Source organism: Heteronotia binoei, chromosome 15, assembly GCF_032191835.1.
Source record: "Heteronotia binoei isolate CCM8104 ecotype False Entrance Well chromosome 15, APGP_CSIRO_Hbin_v1, whole genome shotgun sequence".
Taxonomy (NCBI): domain Eukaryota; kingdom Metazoa; phylum Chordata; class Lepidosauria; order Squamata; family Gekkonidae; genus Heteronotia; species Heteronotia binoei.
Window position 1 is genome coordinate 30,593,981 of NC_083237.1, and position 20,256 is coordinate 30,614,236.

General features: G+C 47.5%; 1 protein-coding gene and 1 pseudogene across 1 annotated transcript; both read right to left on the minus strand.

Annotated features, from left to right (window-relative positions):
- Positions 1–2,774: 2,774 nt before the first annotated feature.
- LOC132584782 (sulfotransferase 1C1-like) lies at positions 2,775–11,889 on the minus strand (annotated as a pseudogene).
- Positions 11,890–14,833: 2,944 nt separating this feature from the next.
- Positions 14,834–19,910, minus strand: LOC132584779 (sulfotransferase 1C2-like). Its single transcript, XM_060256697.1, has 8 exons — positions 19,813–19,910; positions 18,993–19,176; positions 18,736–18,864; positions 18,544–18,641; positions 17,841–17,967; positions 17,026–17,120; positions 16,325–16,505; positions 14,834–15,038 (listed from the first exon to the last, which is right to left on the minus strand). The coding sequence occupies exons 2-8, from the start codon at positions 19,165–19,167 to the stop codon at positions 14,926–14,928; spliced, it is 918 nt and encodes a 305-aa protein (XP_060112680.1). The 5' UTR covers positions 19,168–19,176; positions 19,813–19,910; the 3' UTR covers positions 14,834–14,925.
- Positions 19,911–20,256: the final 346 nt, after the last annotated feature.

A 20,256-nucleotide genomic window follows, 5' to 3' on the forward strand; every position in this document is an offset into this window, starting at 1 on the left:
CATCTTAAAAGGTGTCCTGTCCCTTTAAATGTGATGGCCAGAACTCCCTTGGAGTTCAATTATGCTTGTCACACCCTTGTTTCTGGATCCGCCCCCAATGTCTCCTGGCTGCACCCCCAAAGTCCCCAGATATTTCTTGAATTGGACTTGGCAACCCTACCAGTTTGGAGAGCCAGTTTGGTGTAGTGGTTAAGTGTGCGGACTCTTATCCGGGAGAACCGGGTTTGATTCCCCACTCCTCCACTTGCACCTGCTAGCATGGCCTTGGGTCAACCATAGCTCTGGCAGAGGTTGTCCTTGAAAGGGCAGCTGCTGTGAGAGCCCTCTCCAGCCCCACCCACCTCACAGGGTGTCTGTTGTGGGGGAGGAAGATAAAGGAGATTGTGAGCCGCTCTGAGACTCTTTGGAGTGGAGGGCGGGATATAAATCCAATATCTTCTTCTTCTTCTTCTTCTTCTTCTTCTTCTTCTTCTTCTTCTTCTTCTTCTTCTTCTTCTTCTTCTTCTTCTTCTTCTTCTTCTTCTTCCATCACATAACAAGGCTCTAGGTGCCAAACCAAGGACTGGCATCTCCAAAGTCAATTAACACAAAGAACATTATAATGATACACTATTCTAAAAGATAAATACATTGGAATTCTGTGGATATATAGCTATCTCATTACATATACTAAAACCCACTTTCACCAGATATAGCTATATATCCACAGTATTCCAATGTATTTCTCTTTTAGAATAGTATATCTGTCAAGCATTTGGGTTCAATGACGAGTCAATGTTGAAATAAAGACTACATTTATTGATAGACCGATACTTTGGCCGGAGCCATTTCTTGAGAAGAATGAAATGGTTACATAGATACAATACTTTTAAGGACTACTTCAAAGGAATTCCTAAGGAGGGGGGATATAGGATGAGCGTTCACACACAAAGTGTCAAAACTATTCACATTCTCAAGGTGTTATGGGGGATCCAACCTTGTCGGGCACAGATGGCTAGTACTCCCTTTAGAAGTTTCCTGAGAAAGCACTGATTACTTGGTTCCTCCTGATTACATCTAACTCACAGCTACACATCAAAGTAATAAACAAGAAAGAATAATAAACTCTCAGACCTGAGTCTCCTCTGACATTCCCCAGACCAGATCCTTGGCAGGACCATAAACCAATCGATTATAGATCAGAATTAGACATGCTTGACAATATCATTATAATGTTCTTTGTATTGACATACTCAAATAGGGACACTGGCTGTTTATTTCATTATATATACTAACCCATCTTCCACTATATTTTAATGTATTCTTTTTTCTAATGGCAAACTAGAATTACGTTTATATGTGTGTTACATGTTTAAATCTAACCTCTAAGTAACCCATCATTTTAACCCAGAGACTGAACAACAACAATATTACAATAGACTCTCTTTTATTGCACTTTACTTCAGGATAACTAAAGGGTTTAGTACATGGACATCAATCCGCTTTATATCACCTTTTGTTGTTGTTTCAGCCCAGTTAACACTAACTAACAAACACCAGACCCCAACTCATGATTCATTTAAACTGCTAAAAAACATTTCCATGACTCTGCATACTAACCTACAGGCTACTTTCTCTATATTTAGAACTGCTTGCCATTTCTTACTATTGACTGATGAAGTGTGCTTAGAGCACACGAAAGCTTACATTCTGAATAAAACTTTGTTGGTCTTAAAGGTGATACTTGACTCCTGCTTTGTTCATTATAGATAAGTGAGGTAAAAGCAGCACATGCACAAACTTTAGTTCTTATGTTTCAGGCTAATGAGAGTTTCTTAAGCTTTTCATAGTGACTTTAATCTTTAAGTTGAGAGGCTTTTATTCCAATATTTTCCCCAAACACTCCAGTACACTTTCTTTGAGTATTCTCTGACTCTTTTGTTTCCAGAAGGCTGGTACACTCTTTCCAGTACCCAAACCCAGGGTTTTTGGAGTAGAAAAAAGTCCAGCAGGGACTCATTTGAATATTAGGCCACACCCCCTGGTGTCAGAAAAAGCCCTACAGGAACTCATTTGCATCTTAGGCCATATCCCCTGACACAAAGCCAGCCGGAACTGTGTTCCTGTGCATTCCTGCTTTAAAAAAAAAAGAAAAGAAAAACAAGCCCTGCCCAAATCCCTTCTCTTGAAACACTTTTCTCCAGTTTTTTATTGACTCTTAAGGTCTTTAAATGCAGTTTCTAACCACACCAGACCAGGGATCTCTGCAATTTTCAGTGCTAACTCCCAGTTTACTTCTCTCTCTAGAAGATCTATCCCTTTCCTTGGCCGGAATTGGGGTCTTCACCTACTTCCCATACTTCCTTGCCAACTTTTCCCCAGTTCTCCATCTATGTAAAATTGCTCTCAGCTGAGGCTGAAATCAGAATGCATTCTCCTCTGCAGCATTCAGCTTTCAAGTCTCTCTTTGCTCAGCTGATGCTAACCAATCAGATGTCTTGGAACAGCCTGTCAGTCAAGGCTGTCTGGCTCTTCACAGTCCTTCCAGCTGTTTTGTAAGCTTCTAAGCTTTTAAAAAATGCAGTCTGTCACAGCAACATTTGCATATGATTCAACAGTGATAGTTGTGATCAGGTCTTGATTTTAGCAGTCATTGAAATCCATTGACAAATTAAAAGATAAATCCACAATAATGAGAAATCATATTTTTAAAAAACTTGTACATTAAATTTAGTTTGGTTGGCCTTAGCTCATGGCTTGTTTAGCACAGGCAACATGAATGGCCCAGGCATACAGGTGGGCTTATACTTCTGTGTGGAAGTTCAGGCCACTGCCCTCCAGTTCCCGAGCACAGACTTCATCTAGCCATTCACTCTGCACCACTGTGAAATGTTCCTTCCAATCTCCAACAGTGCCTGCAGTTGAGGGAAAAAACAAATCCAGACAAAAGTGAACCATTTGGTTTCCTCCTTTCCTGGTCAAAGAGAATCAACAAGGTCACACTCACCTTCTTCCCTAACTTGGTGAATGTTGACGCTGAGAATAACCTAAGGAAGTTTCTGGACCCAAATAAGAGTATGGGCAATCTGCCTCATCCAAGAAGCCTGGACTTGCTTGGCCACCACTTACTCAGGCACCTTGCCCAAAGGGAGATATTTGCAACTGTCCAAGGAAAAGCTCTTTCCAAGCAGTATAGACTCCCATATCCCTCCACAAAGAGTTCATCACTACTATGCAGCCATGAGGCCACCTTCAGCTCTCAGTAATAGAAAAGAGAAAGAATTCAGTAGCACTTTAAAGAATAACAAAATTTGCGGCAGGGTATGAGTTTTCATGAGCTACATGACTAATGAGCACTCAACAAAGGCGCTGCCACATATTTTGTTCGTTTTGAAGGTGCTGCTGGACCCTTGCTCTTTTCTACTGCTGCAGACAGACTGACATGGCTACCCATCGTGATCTAGCTCTGTACAATAAGCCATGGGTCCCCTATTTTTTTTAAGCATGTGGACATCTTTGGAATTCTGACTCAGGGTGGGGAGCATAACCACAAAATGGCCACTGCTGGAGGTGGAGCTGCACACACACACACACACACATGCGAATGCACACAAAGAGGAGGCCCAAATTCAGGGGACAAGAAAAATATTTTTTTAAATACACTGGGGGGGAAAGAGAGTGTAAGGGAGACTACAGCAGCCAACACTGTGGTAGCGGCTGCTGCAAAACCAATCCTATTTTAATCTGAACAAGCCATCAGATTTCCAATGGGTGATCAGAAACCCTGCTAAGCAGCACACCCACCTGTCCCCACCCACTTTCTAAACACACTTGGAGAGCATCAGGAAAAGTGTCAGCAGGTACCATATTGGGGGTGGAGTCTGCGGAGGGCAGATTTTGGGGAGGGGAAGGGCTTGTGGGGCATAATGCCATTGAGTCTACCTCCCAAAGCAGTCACTTTCTCCAGATAAACTGATCTCTGTCACCTAGAGATCAATTGCAATAGCAGGAGATCTCCAGCCACCACCTGGAGATTGGCAACCCTAGCCAGAAAAGGTGTTGGCAAGTATCATGGCACCCACAGACACCAGGATGGGAACCTCTGAACTGGCCCATATCTTCAATTCATCCAAATAAATAAGACTACCCGTATTTTTCGCTCCATAAGACGCACCTGAGCATAAGACGCACCTAGTTTTTAGAGCTGTTTGTGTGAATTTAGAGGCATTTGTGTGAATTGTTTGCAGTATTCGCTCCTTAAGACGCACACACTTTTCCCTCCACTTTTTTTGGGGGGAAAAGTGAGTCTTATGGTGCAAAAAATACTGTATATGTTCATAAATATTAAAAACCAGCTATGGGGTGGGCAGGAGGAGGTTGGATTTAGATGGCCCTGAGGGATGGAAATAATCCCCGCACTATAAAAGTCTCCCCCACAAGTTATAGGGAGAAGGCAATAGGCAGGAAAATGGAAAGTCATTTGAAGAAACAGACCATGTCCCCCACAGCACTGAAAATCTAATCCTCCTCCTTCCTGGTGGCAGCTTTAAAACCTTAAAATACTAAAATGTCCAACCACAGGTTTCCTGGGAATGGACATGGTCCTTCTGGGCCATCATCTTGCTGGGAGCACAAACAAGAGGGGAATCTCTCCGCATCCATATAGGGGGTCGTGCTTTTTGTTTCATAGCCTGACGCCCAGCTCACCACTTGTAATGTACTGAGAACCGGGACGGTTTGAAAAGCACATTACAAGAGAGGGAACATGCGGGCCGTGCCCTGCTTATATACAGCACCCGGAACAACCCCCCTCCTCCGAACAGGCCAATCCTGGTCGGTCAAACTTCCCGCCACAGATCATGATGGGCGGGGCAAATGGCAAGCTCCATCCAGGGACCCAGGGGGTCGCCTTTAGTAGCAATCGCCATGCGGCCGGGTAACTTATGTTCAATACATAATACTCCTCCCCCCCAGCTCAGGACACATAGTCCCGCAAGTACGCAGGGGCCGTGCGCTCCCGAGTAGACCACCTTGGGATGACTGGTGGAGTCGGGGCGGTCGGTGGAGCTGCCGGGGCCACGGCCTCTGCTGCAGCCGGGGTGATGGTTTCCCCTCGTGGGAGCCCCGCCGGTCCGGGGTTGTCGGTACCTTGCAACGCGTCTGGTGGCCCAATTCCCTGGGAGTTGCCCTCGCTGTGGTTGGGCTCTACCTCCCAATTGGGTGGAGCGGTCGGCCGTGTTGGGGTAGATCTCTGTGGGGCGTGGCTGTGAGCCCCTCTTCGCTCCGTATTGCAGCCGATTCTTCCGGCAATGTGCGGCGACGTAGTTGGTCAATATGCCTCCGCAATACATTGCCTCCCACGGTGAACACCTCGTAATGGTGGGACTCTATTACTCTCAGCACCCGGCCTTCTACCCATTTGGGGCTGCACCCATAGTTCCTGGCGTATACGGGATCCCCTGGGAAAAATCCTTGGGCTGCTTCCCTGATCTCCGGGGAATTTTGGATGTCAGTGGCTCAGTCGGGGTGCAGCCTGTCTAGTCTTGTGATTAGCTTTCGTCCCATTAAAAGCACGGCTGGGCTAACCCCTGTTACTGGGTTGGGAGATATCCTATTATTGAATAGGAAGGCGGCTAGGCGGTGGTCCCAATCCCCCTGCACAATGTGGCCCAGTGCTTCCTTTGTGGTGCGCACCATCCGCTCGGCTTGGCCATTGGTGGCCAGATGGAAGGGGGTGGACCTGATGTGTTGTATCAGGTATCTCTGCATGAACTCCCGGAATTCCCGGGAGGTGAAGGCGGTCCCGTTGTCTGAGACGATGGTGTCCGGAATGCCATGTGTGCTCAGGGCCCTTCGAAGTGCCTGGATGGCCGTCGAGGTTGAAACGACCGGGATGACATCTAGCCACTTGGTGTAGGCGTCCACCAAAATGAAGAATATTTGGCCCTGGAAGGGTCCTGCAAAGTCTACGTGCAGTCTCGACCACGGCTTCCTGTGTGTTTCCCAGCGTTGCGCGGGGGTGCTGGGCATTTCGGGTCAGGACTCCTGGCATGTTTTGCACCTCCGGACCCACCCCTCTATTTCCTCATCCATCCCCGGCCACCATACATAACTGCGGGCTAAGGCCTTCATTCGTACAATTCCTGGATGTGTTTCATGAAGGGCCTCCAGCACTTGTTTCCGCAGCGGGGGGGGGCACCACCACCCTGCTCCCCCATAACAGACATCCCTTGTGTGCTGATAGTTCTTCCTTGCGTGTGGTGTATGCCCTGAACTCATCGCCCTGTTTTCCCTCTGGCCAGCCCCTCACCACCCAGTCGAGGACCCGCGCGAGTACTTTGTCCCACCCCGTGGCTTTTGCTACCTCTGCTGTGTGTAGGGGTCTCTCTGGTAGCGTTTCGATGAGCATTACATGGTGGGCTGGAGCCGGGTCAGTGTCTGTGAAGGGCAGCGGTAGGCGACTGAGAGCGTCTGCGTGTCCCATCGCCTTGCCCGGCCGGTGAACCAGGGCATATGTGTAGGAGTTGAGGAACTGGTTCCACCGCAAAACGCGTTGGGAAAGGATCTGGTGGCGTTTGGTGGTCCGGGGCAAGGAGGCCAAGTAGCGGTTTGTGGTCTGTGGTATGGTGAAAGTCTCCTGTACAGGTAATCATTAAACTTATGCACCCCTGCCACGATTGCTAGGGCCTCCTTGTCTATTTGGGCATAATTCCGCTCCGTCGGGGTCAGGTTCCTCGTGTAGTAGGCTACCGGAACCTCCCTCCCATCCGGGAGTTGGTGACCCAGGACCGCACCCACCCCGTACGATGATGCATCACATGCCAAGATTACCGGTAGGCTCTCATCAAAATGGTGGAGCACATTGTTGGATACGAGCAGCCCTTTGACTGCTTGGAACGCTGCGTCCTGTTTCTTTCCCCAGACCCATGGGGCATTTTTGTCTAGAAGTCTGTGGAGGGGTTCAGCTAGGGTGGCTTTGTGGGGTAAGAACGAATGATAGAAATTTAATAACCCCAAGAAACTTTGCAGCGCCGCCTTGCTCTTGGGGGTGGGGGCTTCCACTATGGTCCGGGTTTTGTCCGGCGTCAGGTGGATTCCCGCAGCGTCCACTGCAAATCCCAAAAACTCCACCCTCGGTACCCCCAGGGAACACTTTTCACGCTTGACTTTCAGACCGGCCTCTTGGAAACGGCGGAGGACTTCTCGCAGCTGGTTGCTAAATTCCTCCGCGTCCGGTGTGGCGATCAAAACGTCATTGAAAAACGGTTGCACCCCAGGAATCCCTTTGAGGAGAGAATCCATCAGGCTCTGAAACACCCCCGGGGCCACGCTCACCCTGAACTGCAACCGCCGCACCTTAAACGCCCCCCTGTGGGTTACTATGGTTTGCGCTTCTGTCGTGGCGGCGTCCACCGGCAGCTGCTGGTACGCCTGGGCCAGGTCAAGTTTCCCAAAGATTTTGGACCCCGCTAGCTCTGCCAGCACGTGGCTGATTACGGAAACCGGGTAGGGGTTGTCCTGTAGCGCCTTGTTAATGGTGCACTTGTAATCGGCACATATAAGCACCTCCCCGTTCGGCTTCACCGGGGTTACTATTGGGGTCTCCAGCACACCCTGGGCTGTGAGGCGGTCCAACTCCGCCTCGATTTTCGGTTTCAGAGTGAATGGAACCCGCCTGGCCTTCAGCCTTACAGGTCGCACGTGGGGATCTAGGGGTAAGGAAATGGGAGGCCCCTTGTAGCACCCCAGGGCCCCGTCAAACACCTCCGGGAACCCCCGTCCCCAGCTGTTGCACCCCCACGATCTTTATTCCCAGCGGCCGAAACCAGGCCAGGCCCAACAAGGTGGTGAGCTGGCTCCTTTTAACCACCAAGATATCGAGTTTATCCCTAAACCCGTTGTACTCCACCCCCACCAATGCCCGTCCCAGGATTCCATGGGATTTTTTTGAAAGTCCCAAAGCACGAAGCTTGCCGGTCGCAGTCTAGGCAGGCCACGTGGGCACAGCTTCCTTAAGGATTCCTCCGAAATTATGGAATTGGAGGAACCGGAGTCCAGTTCCATCAGGCAGGGGTTGCCCTCGATCCTGACCGAAACCTTGACCTTTTGGGGGCTGTCGTTGGGCAAGTTCATTACCTGCACGGAGGTTGAAGCGATCGAGTGGTCCTCGGTCGACTCCTGGAGGGTGGTCTGGCGGCAGCGGTTGCTCTTGGCCCTGCAGGCCCTTGTGATGTGGCCCATCTTGCCGCAGGCCCTGCAGAGCACGTTGCGGTAGGGGCAGGCCTGTCGCTTGTGTTGGTCTCCCACCTCTCCGGGGTAGCGGGGTTGAATTCTTCGAGCCGGCCCGTGGTTCCGCTCTGGTTAGCCATGGTGGCTGCGGCGGTGGGCGCGTCGGTCTACAACCGCTTGCCTTCGACGTCTCCGCCAGATCTGCTAAGCCCCTCTGGTATGGGCTAGCTAGGATCCCACCTTCGTCGCCACTGTAATGTACTGAGAACCGGGATGGTTTGAAGGCAACATAGTTTATTCAGTAGCACTTTACAAGAGAGGGAACACGTGGGCTGGGCCCCGCTTATATACAGCACCCGGAACAACCCCCCTCCTCCGACCAGGCCAATCCTGGTTGGTCAAACTTCCCACCACAGATCTTGATGGGTGGGGTGAATGGGGAGCTCCATCCGGGGACCCAGGGGGTCACCTTTAGTAGCGATCACCATGCAGCCGGGTAACTTATGTTCAATACATAACACCACTCCCATTCTTAACAGCAATTATTTAGCAGCACTTTCTCCCACCTTCGATTCTTCTCTAAAGAAAAGAGGTATGGAATAAGGGAAAGGTAATTCCAAGCCTGTCTTTACATGTCCATATCCACTCAGAAGAAGAAGAAGATATTGGATTTATATCCCGCCCTCCACTCCGAAGAGTCTCGGAGCGGCTCACAATCTCCTTTACCTTCCTGCCCCACAACAGACATCCTGTGAGGTGGGTGGGGCTGGAGAGGGCTCTCACAGCAGCTGCCCTTTCAAGGACAACCTCTGCCAGAGCTATGGCTGACCCAAGGCCATTCCAGCAGGTGCAAGTGGAGGAGTGGGGAATCAAACTCGGTTCTCCCAGATAAGAGTCCGCACACTTAACCACTACACCAAACTGGCTCTCAGAATGATGCACCAGACCTACCTAGTAGATCAGGTATCATCAGGACTTTCTCACAGGCCTGAATCTCAGTACTTCTCTGCTGAGGAGTCTGGCATCAACCCCACCTCCTTTAACAATGTTCTGAGTCCAAAATTATTGTTTACATTTCTACAGCTGACTTTTGTTACTTTAGGATGACTGCCAGAATGTTATGTCACTTTCTGCACCCAAATCTAATGATTCCCACAAAGGACTTTCCTCCCCTCTCAAAACTGAGATCAGAAGTCAGCCTGCAACACCCACCTTTTCTCATGAAAGGCGACACAGCTTGGTCCAGGACGGAAGAAGGCAAAGTGCTGTAATTAGCCATCGGGTTGGTTTTCATGTTCTCAAACATTGTGTGGTGTATGATCCTTTTCAGAACTGGTTCTGTGAGCTCTATACCAAGGAACTGGGCTACTTTCTGGATTTCCCGGGCTGGGTCCTAGGGAGAGACAAGACTGCTAATGGGATTTTAGGCTGCTATTAAGCTGTTGTTTATTGTTTAACAGAAGCACTGCTGTGAGAACCCAACATAGCAAAGTAATTCCTTAGGGTCATAGGTAAAATAACTACCTCAAAGAGTCATGTGTTTGTGTGTATGAGAGAGACAAAGAGAGAAGAAGGAATTTCTTACCTCTTTTATATCTTCATAAAAGAGGTACAGAATTGGATGCCAGTCCTTGGCTTCCCATCAACCACGGACATGGTCAGACCAAGATCCATACAAAACTGCACACACAAGGCGGAGAGTGAGTGAGTTGTAGAATTCTCATCTGCCCACTTCATTCATCACCACTTGATATTTATAACTTTTTGTAGGGTTGAAAAGAAAATAGTGGACTTTAAAAGGTTTTAAACATTTAAAAAGACAGTATAACAAAAATATGCCACATCTATTATACAATTGTAACACCAACTGCTCAGCAAAAGTCTCAACCTTCTATATTCTAAAAAGGAAGAAAATTTTAGTAGCCATTTCTTCAAGAACTAACCCATTTCCTAGCATGTTCTGCTAACTAACCCCAGCTAGTTCCTGTGATAAAACGTATATCCATACTATATCTAGAGGCTAAATTGGGGAGGGGGGGGAATGATTGGACCTCCCCCTCAGACCAAGCACTTCCTGTTTGCCAACTCCAGCCTCTCCACTCACCCTTCCCAGCAAGGAAATTTTCTAGAAACTGATCCCACTTTCCTGGCTCTGGCATCAGGTAGTTCATGCGATGGAAGTGAAAATAGGACACTGCATTGTCTTTGGCATTCCTAGCCACATAAATGACCTGTGGAAATACAGCAGAAACAAGAGGGAACCCAGAAGTGAAGAGGTCCCAGAGATTAATTATATTCAATCCCGCCTTACCCCCAGTCCCCTCCCCCAAGTTGTCCTGACCTTGCAGTTCTGTGCCCAGAAGGAAGGAGGCACCAGTTGAATGGGGAGGTGAGTTTGGTGGTCCGTGGAGAAGGTAAAGCCTCTGCATCTTCCAGGCCTGAAACACCAGGTGGCAAGTCCAGGAGGGGTTCATGCTGTGAACACCTTCCCCAGAACTAGACAGCTATTTCCTGAAGCAGTACCTCCTACTCACCTGAAGTCATGGGTCTGGGAAGGAACAAATCTATGTAGGGCATACGCTTGTGTGTTGGGGCCCAAGCACATTTCTGTGGGTCCCCTCCCTGTTGGACCATGTCCACAATTCCTGGATCCAGGTGGTCCCTGAGGGAGGGAGGAAGATAAATGAAGTGGTAATTCAGCCACTGGCCTCCAATCCCCACAGTTCCATAGTCAACCACCTTTTGTTTTGCCAGGGTTCTGGTTCCATATCTAGCTAGGGTTGCCACAATTGAGCTCCAGGTAGGCTTCCCAACCCCCCACCGCCCTGCCGGGGGACCCCTGAATTAGCAGCCTAATCCCCCGCTCTCTAAAAATCTGATAGCGGGGGTGGTGGAAAGGCGCCGTGTCTCTTTCCCTGCCTGGCTTCAAGCTTCTCCCTTCCTCCGGGTCACAAAGACCCGCCCACCGCTGACCTGTTATTCGCTCCAGTCCGGCCTCCCTTCGCGAGGTGCATGCTGGGACTTGTAGTCCTTGCATCCTCTCCAGCTGCCGGGTGGCGTCTCCTCGGGGAGCCGGCAGGGGGGGGGAGCTCTGCCCCCCGGAGGACCATGTTCGTTTCTACCTCCAGAGGCTTCAGTCGCTGATTGAAAGACTTCCTCTTGGGATGGTGTGAGCATTATTCTCTATGTGGAGATTGATTCTCATAGGGTATAATGGGGAATTGATCTGGAGGTTTCAGGGGCTCTTGGGGAGCTGTTTTTTGAGGTAGAGGCACCAAATTTTCAGTATAGTATCTAGTGACTCTCCCCAAAGTATCTCCCAAGTTTCAAAACGATTGGACCAGGGAGTTCCTGGCGCTGCCCCGATGTCTCCTGGCTCCACCCCCAAAGTCCCCAGATATTTCTTGAATTGGATTTGGCAACCCTAGCTCCAGATGACCAAGACCAGTTCTCCTGGATAAAATGGCTGCTTTGGAAGGTGGATTATATAGCACTGTATTCTGCTGAGGTCCCTCCCCTCTTCAACCCTGTTCTCAGGCCCCACCCCCAAAATCTCCAGGTATTTCCCAACCTCCTCCTAGCTCTGCTACCTGCTTTGGGATAAGTGGAGATCAGAAGATCATTTGGCTGGGCTGCAAAGGCCCACAAGAGATCCCAATTCTCTGCCGTATTGATGTGCAACTTCCACTAGTTTTGCCCTTTTGATGGGGCTAATGTCGAAATCTTCAAAGTCAGATTTGAAATCCATTTTCTAGAAAGCCTACAAAAGAGATACTATTAATTATGGGAATATTCTGCCCTCCCCTCTTATCTAAGAAAACCATGCTGCCCCTCCACTGCCTGGTGCCACTGCCACTCAAAAGCACTACTGTAAAAAAGCAACGGCTACTTACTGATTTTACTCCCCTTTCAGGCAAGTCAGAGTTTTGTACTTCAGCCTTTTTTTGCTCTGGCTTCCTGAAACCTTTTCTGGTTTGCGCAGGGCCTATGAAACCGGTTGGGTGTATCCGTAGGAGAGGGAGCAGAGGGGGCACACACGTGGCTAAAGTATCTGGCATGATAGGGCCAGGCACTTTGCCAGGACCTTCCCTTCAGGTCACTTGATAGATTTTGTGATTTTATAAACCAATAGGCAGCTAAGGGTATTGTATGTCCAGGGGAGCTGCAGCTTCTACCACAGGCACCATACACACATACACTTGCAGAGAAGAACTCAGGTGACCTGGAAGCTAATCTGCACTTTGTCCTCTCTTGTGCTATGTTCACAAAGGCAGGTCCCTGATTAGCTCTGGAAAACAAACATACAGGAGTTGGAACAGCACACGGAGACTGGGATCCACCTCTGCCACGGACCTACTGTGTGGCCTTAAGTCCAAACCATACCTGAAAATGGAGGGGGTTCCTTGACCGAGCTCCCAAGTGATTTTTTCTCCTTTCCCCTTTTTTCTTTTAAAAACATAGGCCTCTCATTTAGATTGAGATAATGGCAAGGAAGGACTGGGGTTGAGGTGTGTTGAGTCTTCCTGTCTGTGCTATTTACCAAATTGAAATAGCCTTCCCAGGGCAAACATAAAGGGCGTGATCAGGTCTTGCTATGGATACCGCTAATGTTTCCTCAGTGGGGCAAATGGTGGTTCACCAGGGCTGCTTCAGATTGGGAAAGTGGCACTGAGAAAATCCTTAATGGCCATTTGGAGCAATTTGACCTTGTCTGTGTGAAAGGAGGTGGAGAAAGCATTTTGCAGAAGAGAGTTAATTTGTTTTGAGTGAACCTTGTTTTGAGTGAACCAAGTGAAGATCATTAAGTCATTACCTTGTCTATTTTAAGTAAGGTTGCCAGGTGGGATCATTGGGCCAGTAAGGGGATTGAGGGGCACTCCTGGAGTGAGCAATGATATTGTCCAATGTGCTGACATCACCCAGAAGTGACATCATTGCATCAGTGACACTGGGGGTGACCCTGTGGTTTTTCGGCAAAATTCTATGGTAAAATCGGCATCAAACCATAGAGCTTAGCCCAAAAACTAGAGTGTCACCATGCAACATCCCTTGTAAACAGTGGCAACACTGAGGTGCGAAGAGGTCTGAGTCTGTCAGGCCCAAGGTACCTGTTACAATGGCACGCATCTGTGCCTTCAAAATCTAGTCTTCCCCTAGATCAAATCAGTATGATAAGTCCACTGAAAGAAATCCTCTGCAGAATTACTCCAGGCTAGGATTGCCCAGTTCCCCTTGGCCACCAGGAGGGATGGGGTGAGAGGCAGGGTTGCCAGATCCAGGCTGGGGAATGGAGCCTGGGGAAGGCAGAGACATCAGTGGTGTACAATGCCATAGAGTCCACCCTCCAAAGCATTCATTTTCTCCAGGAGAATCGATCTTTTTCGTCTGGAGATGAGCTATAATTCAGGGGAGCCCCCAAGTTTCACCTGGAGGCTGTCATCCCTACTCCAGGCTAAGCCCACAACCTGGAAGGCACAAGTTAGCCGAATGTGATCAGATCTTGGAAGGTAAGTGGGATTGGCCCTGGTGAGTACTTGAATGAGAGATCACCAAAGAAGTCCAGGGCTGCTATGCAGAGGCAATGGCAAAAAGCTCTTTTGGACTCTTGTCTTGAAATCCCTATGGAATTGCCATAAGTCAGCTCTGACTTATTACCATCAGTGCGTTTAAACTAGAGTAACTCTTCAAAAGCCTGTGCATATGGATAGGAAGTGAAAAGCCATTTCCTTCTTTAGACACTTCTCTAACCACTAGCTGGAAACTAAAGGGTTTTTCAGACAATTGTGGAGAGCAGCACTTTGGGGATCAGAGTGGTAGCCAAAGGGAAGGTTCAGCATATATTTCCCTACAAACTTTTTAAAAATACTGAAAATGACATGTGACTTTTTTGTAGAAAAAGTTCAGCAGGAACTCATTTGAATATTAGGCCACACACCCTGATGCCAAGCCAGCTGGAACTGCATTCCTGTGTGTTCCTGCTCAAAAAAAGCCCTGCTTATGCATAATATATCAAAATACATTAGGCATGTCCATTGAGAGATGTTGTTATCAAGGCTATTCTCCATTAATATAAATCTTCTCTAATCCATAGGCAGGAGCGGGAGGTGAAGTCACTCTGTGGTGGAGAAGGTTCCTTTCAGGCTTGTACACTATTGTACTCCTTCTGGTATTTGGTTTGAGGTTCCTGAACCCAACACCTTTGGTTGGCTACCCATGGCCTGGGCCATGACAATGACAACATCACAAATCTGGCTCCTCCTCTTCCTGCCAATTGGCTCTGATGTCAGGTGTGGATCCCATGCTTGCAGGTGTGGATCCCATGCTCAGTGAGTCCTGTGTCTGGAAAAGTTTAAGGTTGCTTCCTGAGAAAGTTTTTCGGTATTTTGAAAAAAATCTCTGAAAATATTGATTGGGGCTCTATCCCATTGTATTTAGTTCAAATATTTATGTCCTGCACTTTAGTTCACTGAATTCCAAAAGCGATAATAATGCAACAATTGCATAGAATTTAACAGTAATAGATACTATCAAAATTCATTTACAAATGAAAAGAAACCCATAACCGAGAGAAATCACATTTGAAAACACAACAAAACCCTGTACACAAAATTTAGCTTGGTCGGCCTTAGTTTGAGGTTCATTTTATTTAGCACAGGAAACAGGAAATAATCCAGGCACATTTTGGTGTAAGTTTCACTGAATAACATAAAGGTGAGCTTACAGCTCTGTGCAGAAGGTCAGGCCAGTGCCCCCCAGTTTCCGAGCACAGACTTCATCCAGCCGTTCACTCTGGGCCACTGTGAAGTGTTCCTTCCAGTTTCCTACAGCACCTGAAGGTGAGGGAAAAACCAATCCAGACAAAAATGAACAATCTGCTGTCCTCCTTTCTTGGCCCCTTTTTTGACCTTCACTGAACTTCATTCTAAATAAATTTCTCTGCCACTTCCTTGCACTTCTGAAGGTTGCCAGTGCAGACAACTTAAGGCAGTTTCTAGCCCAATATCAGGTCAGTAAACAATCTGTCTTATCCAAGAAAGCTTGAACTTGCTTGGCCACCACTCAACTGAAAACCCTGTCCAAAAGAGATAAATTGGCATCAGGGATTAAATTCTGAATGCCATCCCTCCACACAGAGTTCATCACCATTCTCAGGATTCAGTCACATAGCCCCCCTCAGCTCTGTACTTTAAGCCATGAGGAGTAAATGTTAAAAACTGAAGAGTGGCATTCCTTCAAGTAACCTGCCCATATCTTCTTCAAACTACAGCAACTGAAATTCATCCAGATAAATGAGACTGCATTTTTAATGTTATTTTTATTAAAAGCCCACAGGTATGAAGAGTAGATATGGGAGGGGGATTTAATCACTGTGCTATTTAGTTCATTAAAAATCCCCCCTGAGGTGTGTGTGTGTGTGTGGGGGGGAACAATAGGTGGGGAAATGGAAAGTTATCTGGAGAAATTCCTTCCCCATATCATCGAAGCCCAGTTTTTCTCTTTTCTGGTCACAGCTTTTTAATCTCAAAGCAAATGTTAGACTCTCCAACCATAGATTTCCTGAGTATGGATACCTTACTTCTTGGCCATCGTCTTGCTGGGAGCACAAACCACAAGAGGGAACCTCTCCGCTCTCACAGAAACACACTCATGGGTCTGCATACATATGAGATCTGGTAGACTTATGGGCTTTTGTTGATCTTTGGTACTGTAGTCCAATGGCCAGCCCACTGTTCCAATTCTTAGCAATTACTTTACCCCACTTCCTCACACCTTCTTTCATTCTTTAAAGAGGTATGGAGTGAGAGCTATGAAGGAAAGGTACTTTCCAGCTTGCCTTTACTTGTCCATCTCCAATAATTATGCGCCAGAGCCATCTTGTAGATCAAATGTCATCAGGGCGTTCCCACAAGCCTGAATCTCGCTACTTCTTGGTTTAGGAACGAGGCACTGCTTCCACCTCCCTTGACAACATTTGGAGTCCAAAATTACTGTTTATATTTCTAAAGCTTACAGCTTACTTTTCCACTGCCAAAACAAATTATGCCACTTGACAAATCCGCAAAGAACTTTCTTCCCCTCTCAGAAGTGAGCCGAGAGGCTAACCTGTGACACTCACCTTTTCTCATGAAAGGTGACACAGCTTGATCCATAATGGAAGAAGGTATACTGCTGTAATTAGCCATTGGATTGGCTTTCATGCTCTCAAATGTTGTGTGCTGCACAATCCGTTTCAGAACTGGTTCTGTGAGCTCTATGCCAAGGAACTGGGCTACTTTCTGGATTTCCCGGGCTGGATCCTAGGGAGAGACAAGACTGCTGAGGGAAATTTAGGCTGCTGTTAAGCAGTTGTTTCTTGCTCAACTTTGGCACTGCTGTAAGAACCCAACATAACAAAGTAATTCCTCAGAATATTTCTATCAGCAGCACTCCTTTGTAGTTAAAATAACTATGTTGAAGAATTATGTTTGCATGTATGTATGAGACACATACATACACATATGTATGAAGCCCCATGGGGCAGAGTGGTAAAGCTGCAGTCCAAGCTCTGTTTACGATCTGAGTTCAATCCCAGCAGAAGCTGGGTTCAGGTAGCTGGCTCATGGTTGACTCAGCCTTCCATCCTTCCGAGGTTGGTAAAATGAGTACCCAGCTTGCTGGGGGTAAAGTGTAAATGACTGGGGAAGGCAATGGGCAAACCACCCCGTAAAAAGTCTGCCATGAAAACGTGAAAGCAATGTCACCCCAGAGTTGGAAATGACTGGTGCTTGCACAGGGGATTACCTTTATGAGACACAGAGAGAAGGAAGAGTTTCTTACCTTCTTTATATCTTCATAAAAAAGGTACAGAACTGGATGTCGGTCCTTGGCTTCCCACCAACCACAGACATGGTCAAACCAAGAGCCCCACGCAACTGCAGACACAAGGTGGAGAGTGAGTTGTAGAATTCTCATTTGCTCACTTCATTCATTGCCAATTGAAGTCTGTAACTTTTTGTATGGTTGGAAATAAAATAGTGAATAGTTATGCAGATTGATGGCATTTTCCCAGTTTCTTTTGTATTCTGCTAACCATTACTGCCCAGTTCCTATGGGGAAACTACTATGTACATAAAGTAGGTTTGGCAATTTTAGGTGAAGCTTGGAAGTCTCCCAGAATTACAATTGGTCTCCAGACTACCGAGATCGGTTCCCTGGATAAAATGTCTGCTCTGGAAGGTAAGTTCTATGGTAGTATACTCCACCAAGGTCCCTGTCCTTGCCAAACCATGCCTCCCCAAGGCTCCACCCCTAAAATCTCCAGGTATTTCCCAACTCAGAACTGGCAACCTTACATAAGGGCCACCAGGTTGCAACCCACTTATGGCAACCCCAGCAAGGGCTTTCAAGAAAGTGAAAAACAGGCAATTTGCCACTTCCTTACCTTGCAAAGTCTTCATTGGTAGTCTTCCATTTAAGTACTGACCAGCTTCGCTTCTGAGATCTGATGAGATCAGGCTGAACCATGAAACCTTCCCTTTTTGCAAATTTTAGACCCATACTATGTCAAGAGGCTAGAGCCAGGGTGGGGGGGCAAAAACTACCCCTCCCACACCAAGCACTTCCTGTTTCCCAGCTCCAGCCACTCCACTCACCCTTCCCAACAAGGTACTCTTCTAGAAACTGGTCCCAGTTTCCGGGCTCTGGCAACCCCTGGTTCATGCGATAGAAGTGAAAATAGGACATGGCATTGTCTTTGGCATTCCTGGCCACATAAATGACCTGTGGAAATACAGGAAGAGACAAGAGAAGCCCTCGCATCTGTCCCCTTACCTTTCCAGTCTGTAAGAGTCACTGTTATATCGTGGCAAGTTGTACATTTGGTGATATTCCCTTATTGAACTGTTTAGTGACTTTCCCCTGATCCTTTAGGGCTGAAAAGCCTGTGCTGTAGATAGTTCAATTTCACTTTCTTCTCCTGGTAGTTTGCTATTAGTTTTTGCTCAAGCAGGTGCCAAGAAAGGATTTTGTTCCAGTAAAATTATTATTACAGTCACCTTCTTCCATGTCCTCACTAAGAACAAACAAGTCAGTCAGCCTGTTTGGAACTCCTGGCTAGGATTATGATTATTCTTAGTCTGCAGACAGATTATTTCACAATTACCAGAGCGTTAACTCCAAGATTGAGACCTGAGCTAAATTAAACCATGCACTCTACATACACTTTGAGGCCCTCTCCGTTTTATTAGGACAGCAGGTTTCCACCTTTGAGCCCAGTAAATCAAGAAGAGGTCCCAGAGATTAGTCATATTCAATCCCACCTGCCCCTCAGCCTCCTCCCCCCTCAGTTGTCCTGACCTTGCAATTCTGTTCCCAGAAGGAAGGAGGCAAGAGCTGAATTTGGAGGTGGGTTTTGATGGTGCATGGAGAAGGCATCACCTCTGCATCTTCCAGGCCTGAAACACCAGGAGGCAATTCCAGGAGGGGTTCATGCTGAGAACCCCTTCCCCTCAACTAGAACTGTTATCTGAAACAGTACCTCCTACTCACCTGAAGTTAAGGGTTTGGGAAGGAACAAATCTATGAAGGGCATACGCTTGTGTGTTGGGGCCCGAGTGCATTTCTGTAGGTCCCCTCCCTGTTGGACCATGTCCACAATTTCCTGGATCCAGGTGGTCCCTGAGGGAGGTGAGGGGAAGAGACATGAAGAGCCTATAATTCATCCAGGGGCTTTCAGTTTCCCCAGCTCCATAGCCCTCCACCTTTTGCTTTGCCAGGACCTCTGGTGTCTCTTCCAGTTCTGCTACCTGCTTTGGGGTAAGTGCAGATCAGAAGATCGTCTGGCCGGGCTGCAAAGGCCCACAAGCGACCCCAGTTCTCTGTGGTATTACTGTGAAAAGGGACTCCCTCGACCTCCACTAGTTTTGCACGTTTGATGAAGTTGGCGTCCAAAACTTCCTGGTCAAATTCAAGATCCATCATCTAGAGAGCCTACAAAAGAAACAGTATGAATGCTGGAAGTATCTCCCCTCCCCTCTCCTAAATAAATAGTGCCATTCCTTCAATACTTGATGCCACCTGTTTGCCAATCTCCAGATGGGGCCTGGAGATCTCATGGAATCACAACTGATCTCCAGACTGCAGAGATCAGTTCCCATTGAGAAAAGGGCTGCTTTGGAGGGTAGACTTTATGGCAGGGGTGGCCAAATTTGTTTAATGTAAGAGCCACATAGAATAAATTCTATTCAAGAGCCACAAGACATGAATAGATGGGGAGGGGAGGGAGGGAGAGGTAGAAAGAAAGCAACTAACTTTAAATATGTTCTCCAAGCCACCATCTGGTATGGCTTGGAGAAGTGATTTAAAGAGACAAATGCCTTCTCCAAGCCAGCCAACAGGGCAGTGGGGGCTTCAAGACCCACACAATATGTGTGAACGAACCACGTGCGGCTCCCGAGTCACAGTTGGCCCCCCCTGCTCTATGGCATCATAGCCTGTTGAGGTCCCTCTCCTTCCTAAACCTCCCTTCCCCAGACTCCACTCCCAAAATATCCTGGAATTTCCCCACCCACAGTTGGCAACCCCAGAGGGCACTACTGTAAAAAAAAAAAAAGCACATCCGCTTACCGATTTTACTCCCCTCTCAAGCAAGTCACAGTTCCTTACTTTATTTTTTCTTGCTCTGGCTTCCTGAAACCTTTGCTGGTTTGCGCAGGGCCTATGGAACAGATTGGGTGTATCTGATTGTGAGAGGGAGCAGAGGGTGGCCAAACACGTGGATGAAGTGTCTTGCATGACAGGGCTGGGCATTTTGCCAGGACCTTCCCTTCAAGTTACTTAACAGATTTCATAATAGATTAAGACATAAGGCACCTAGGGGTATTGCATGCCAGAGAGCTGCAGCTTCTACCATGGGCGCCATAGATTGGGAAATCTATGTCCTCTCAAAAGAAGAAATATGGTAACCTCAAATAACAGGTTTCTTTGTTCCTTGCTGTCTGCATTGTTTGGATCTTTACAGAAATATATAAAAGGTAACTGAATCCTTATAATTTAAATGTGCAATAACAT

Excerpts from the sequence above, each read along its gene's own strand:
- LOC132584779 (XM_060256697.1), bottom strand. The coding sequence starts at position 19,167 with ATGATGGATCTTGAATTTGACCAGGAAGTTTTGGACGCCAACTTCATC. Across the intron at positions 18,865-18,992 it reads CTGCACTTACCCCAAAGCAG|GGACCACCTGGATCCAGGAA; the intron begins GTAGCAGAACTG and ends CACCTCCCTCAG. Across the intron at positions 15,039-16,324 it reads GTCACCTTTCATGAGAAAAG|GTGCTGTAGGAAACTGGAAG; the intron begins GTGAGTGTCACA and ends CCTCACCTTCAG.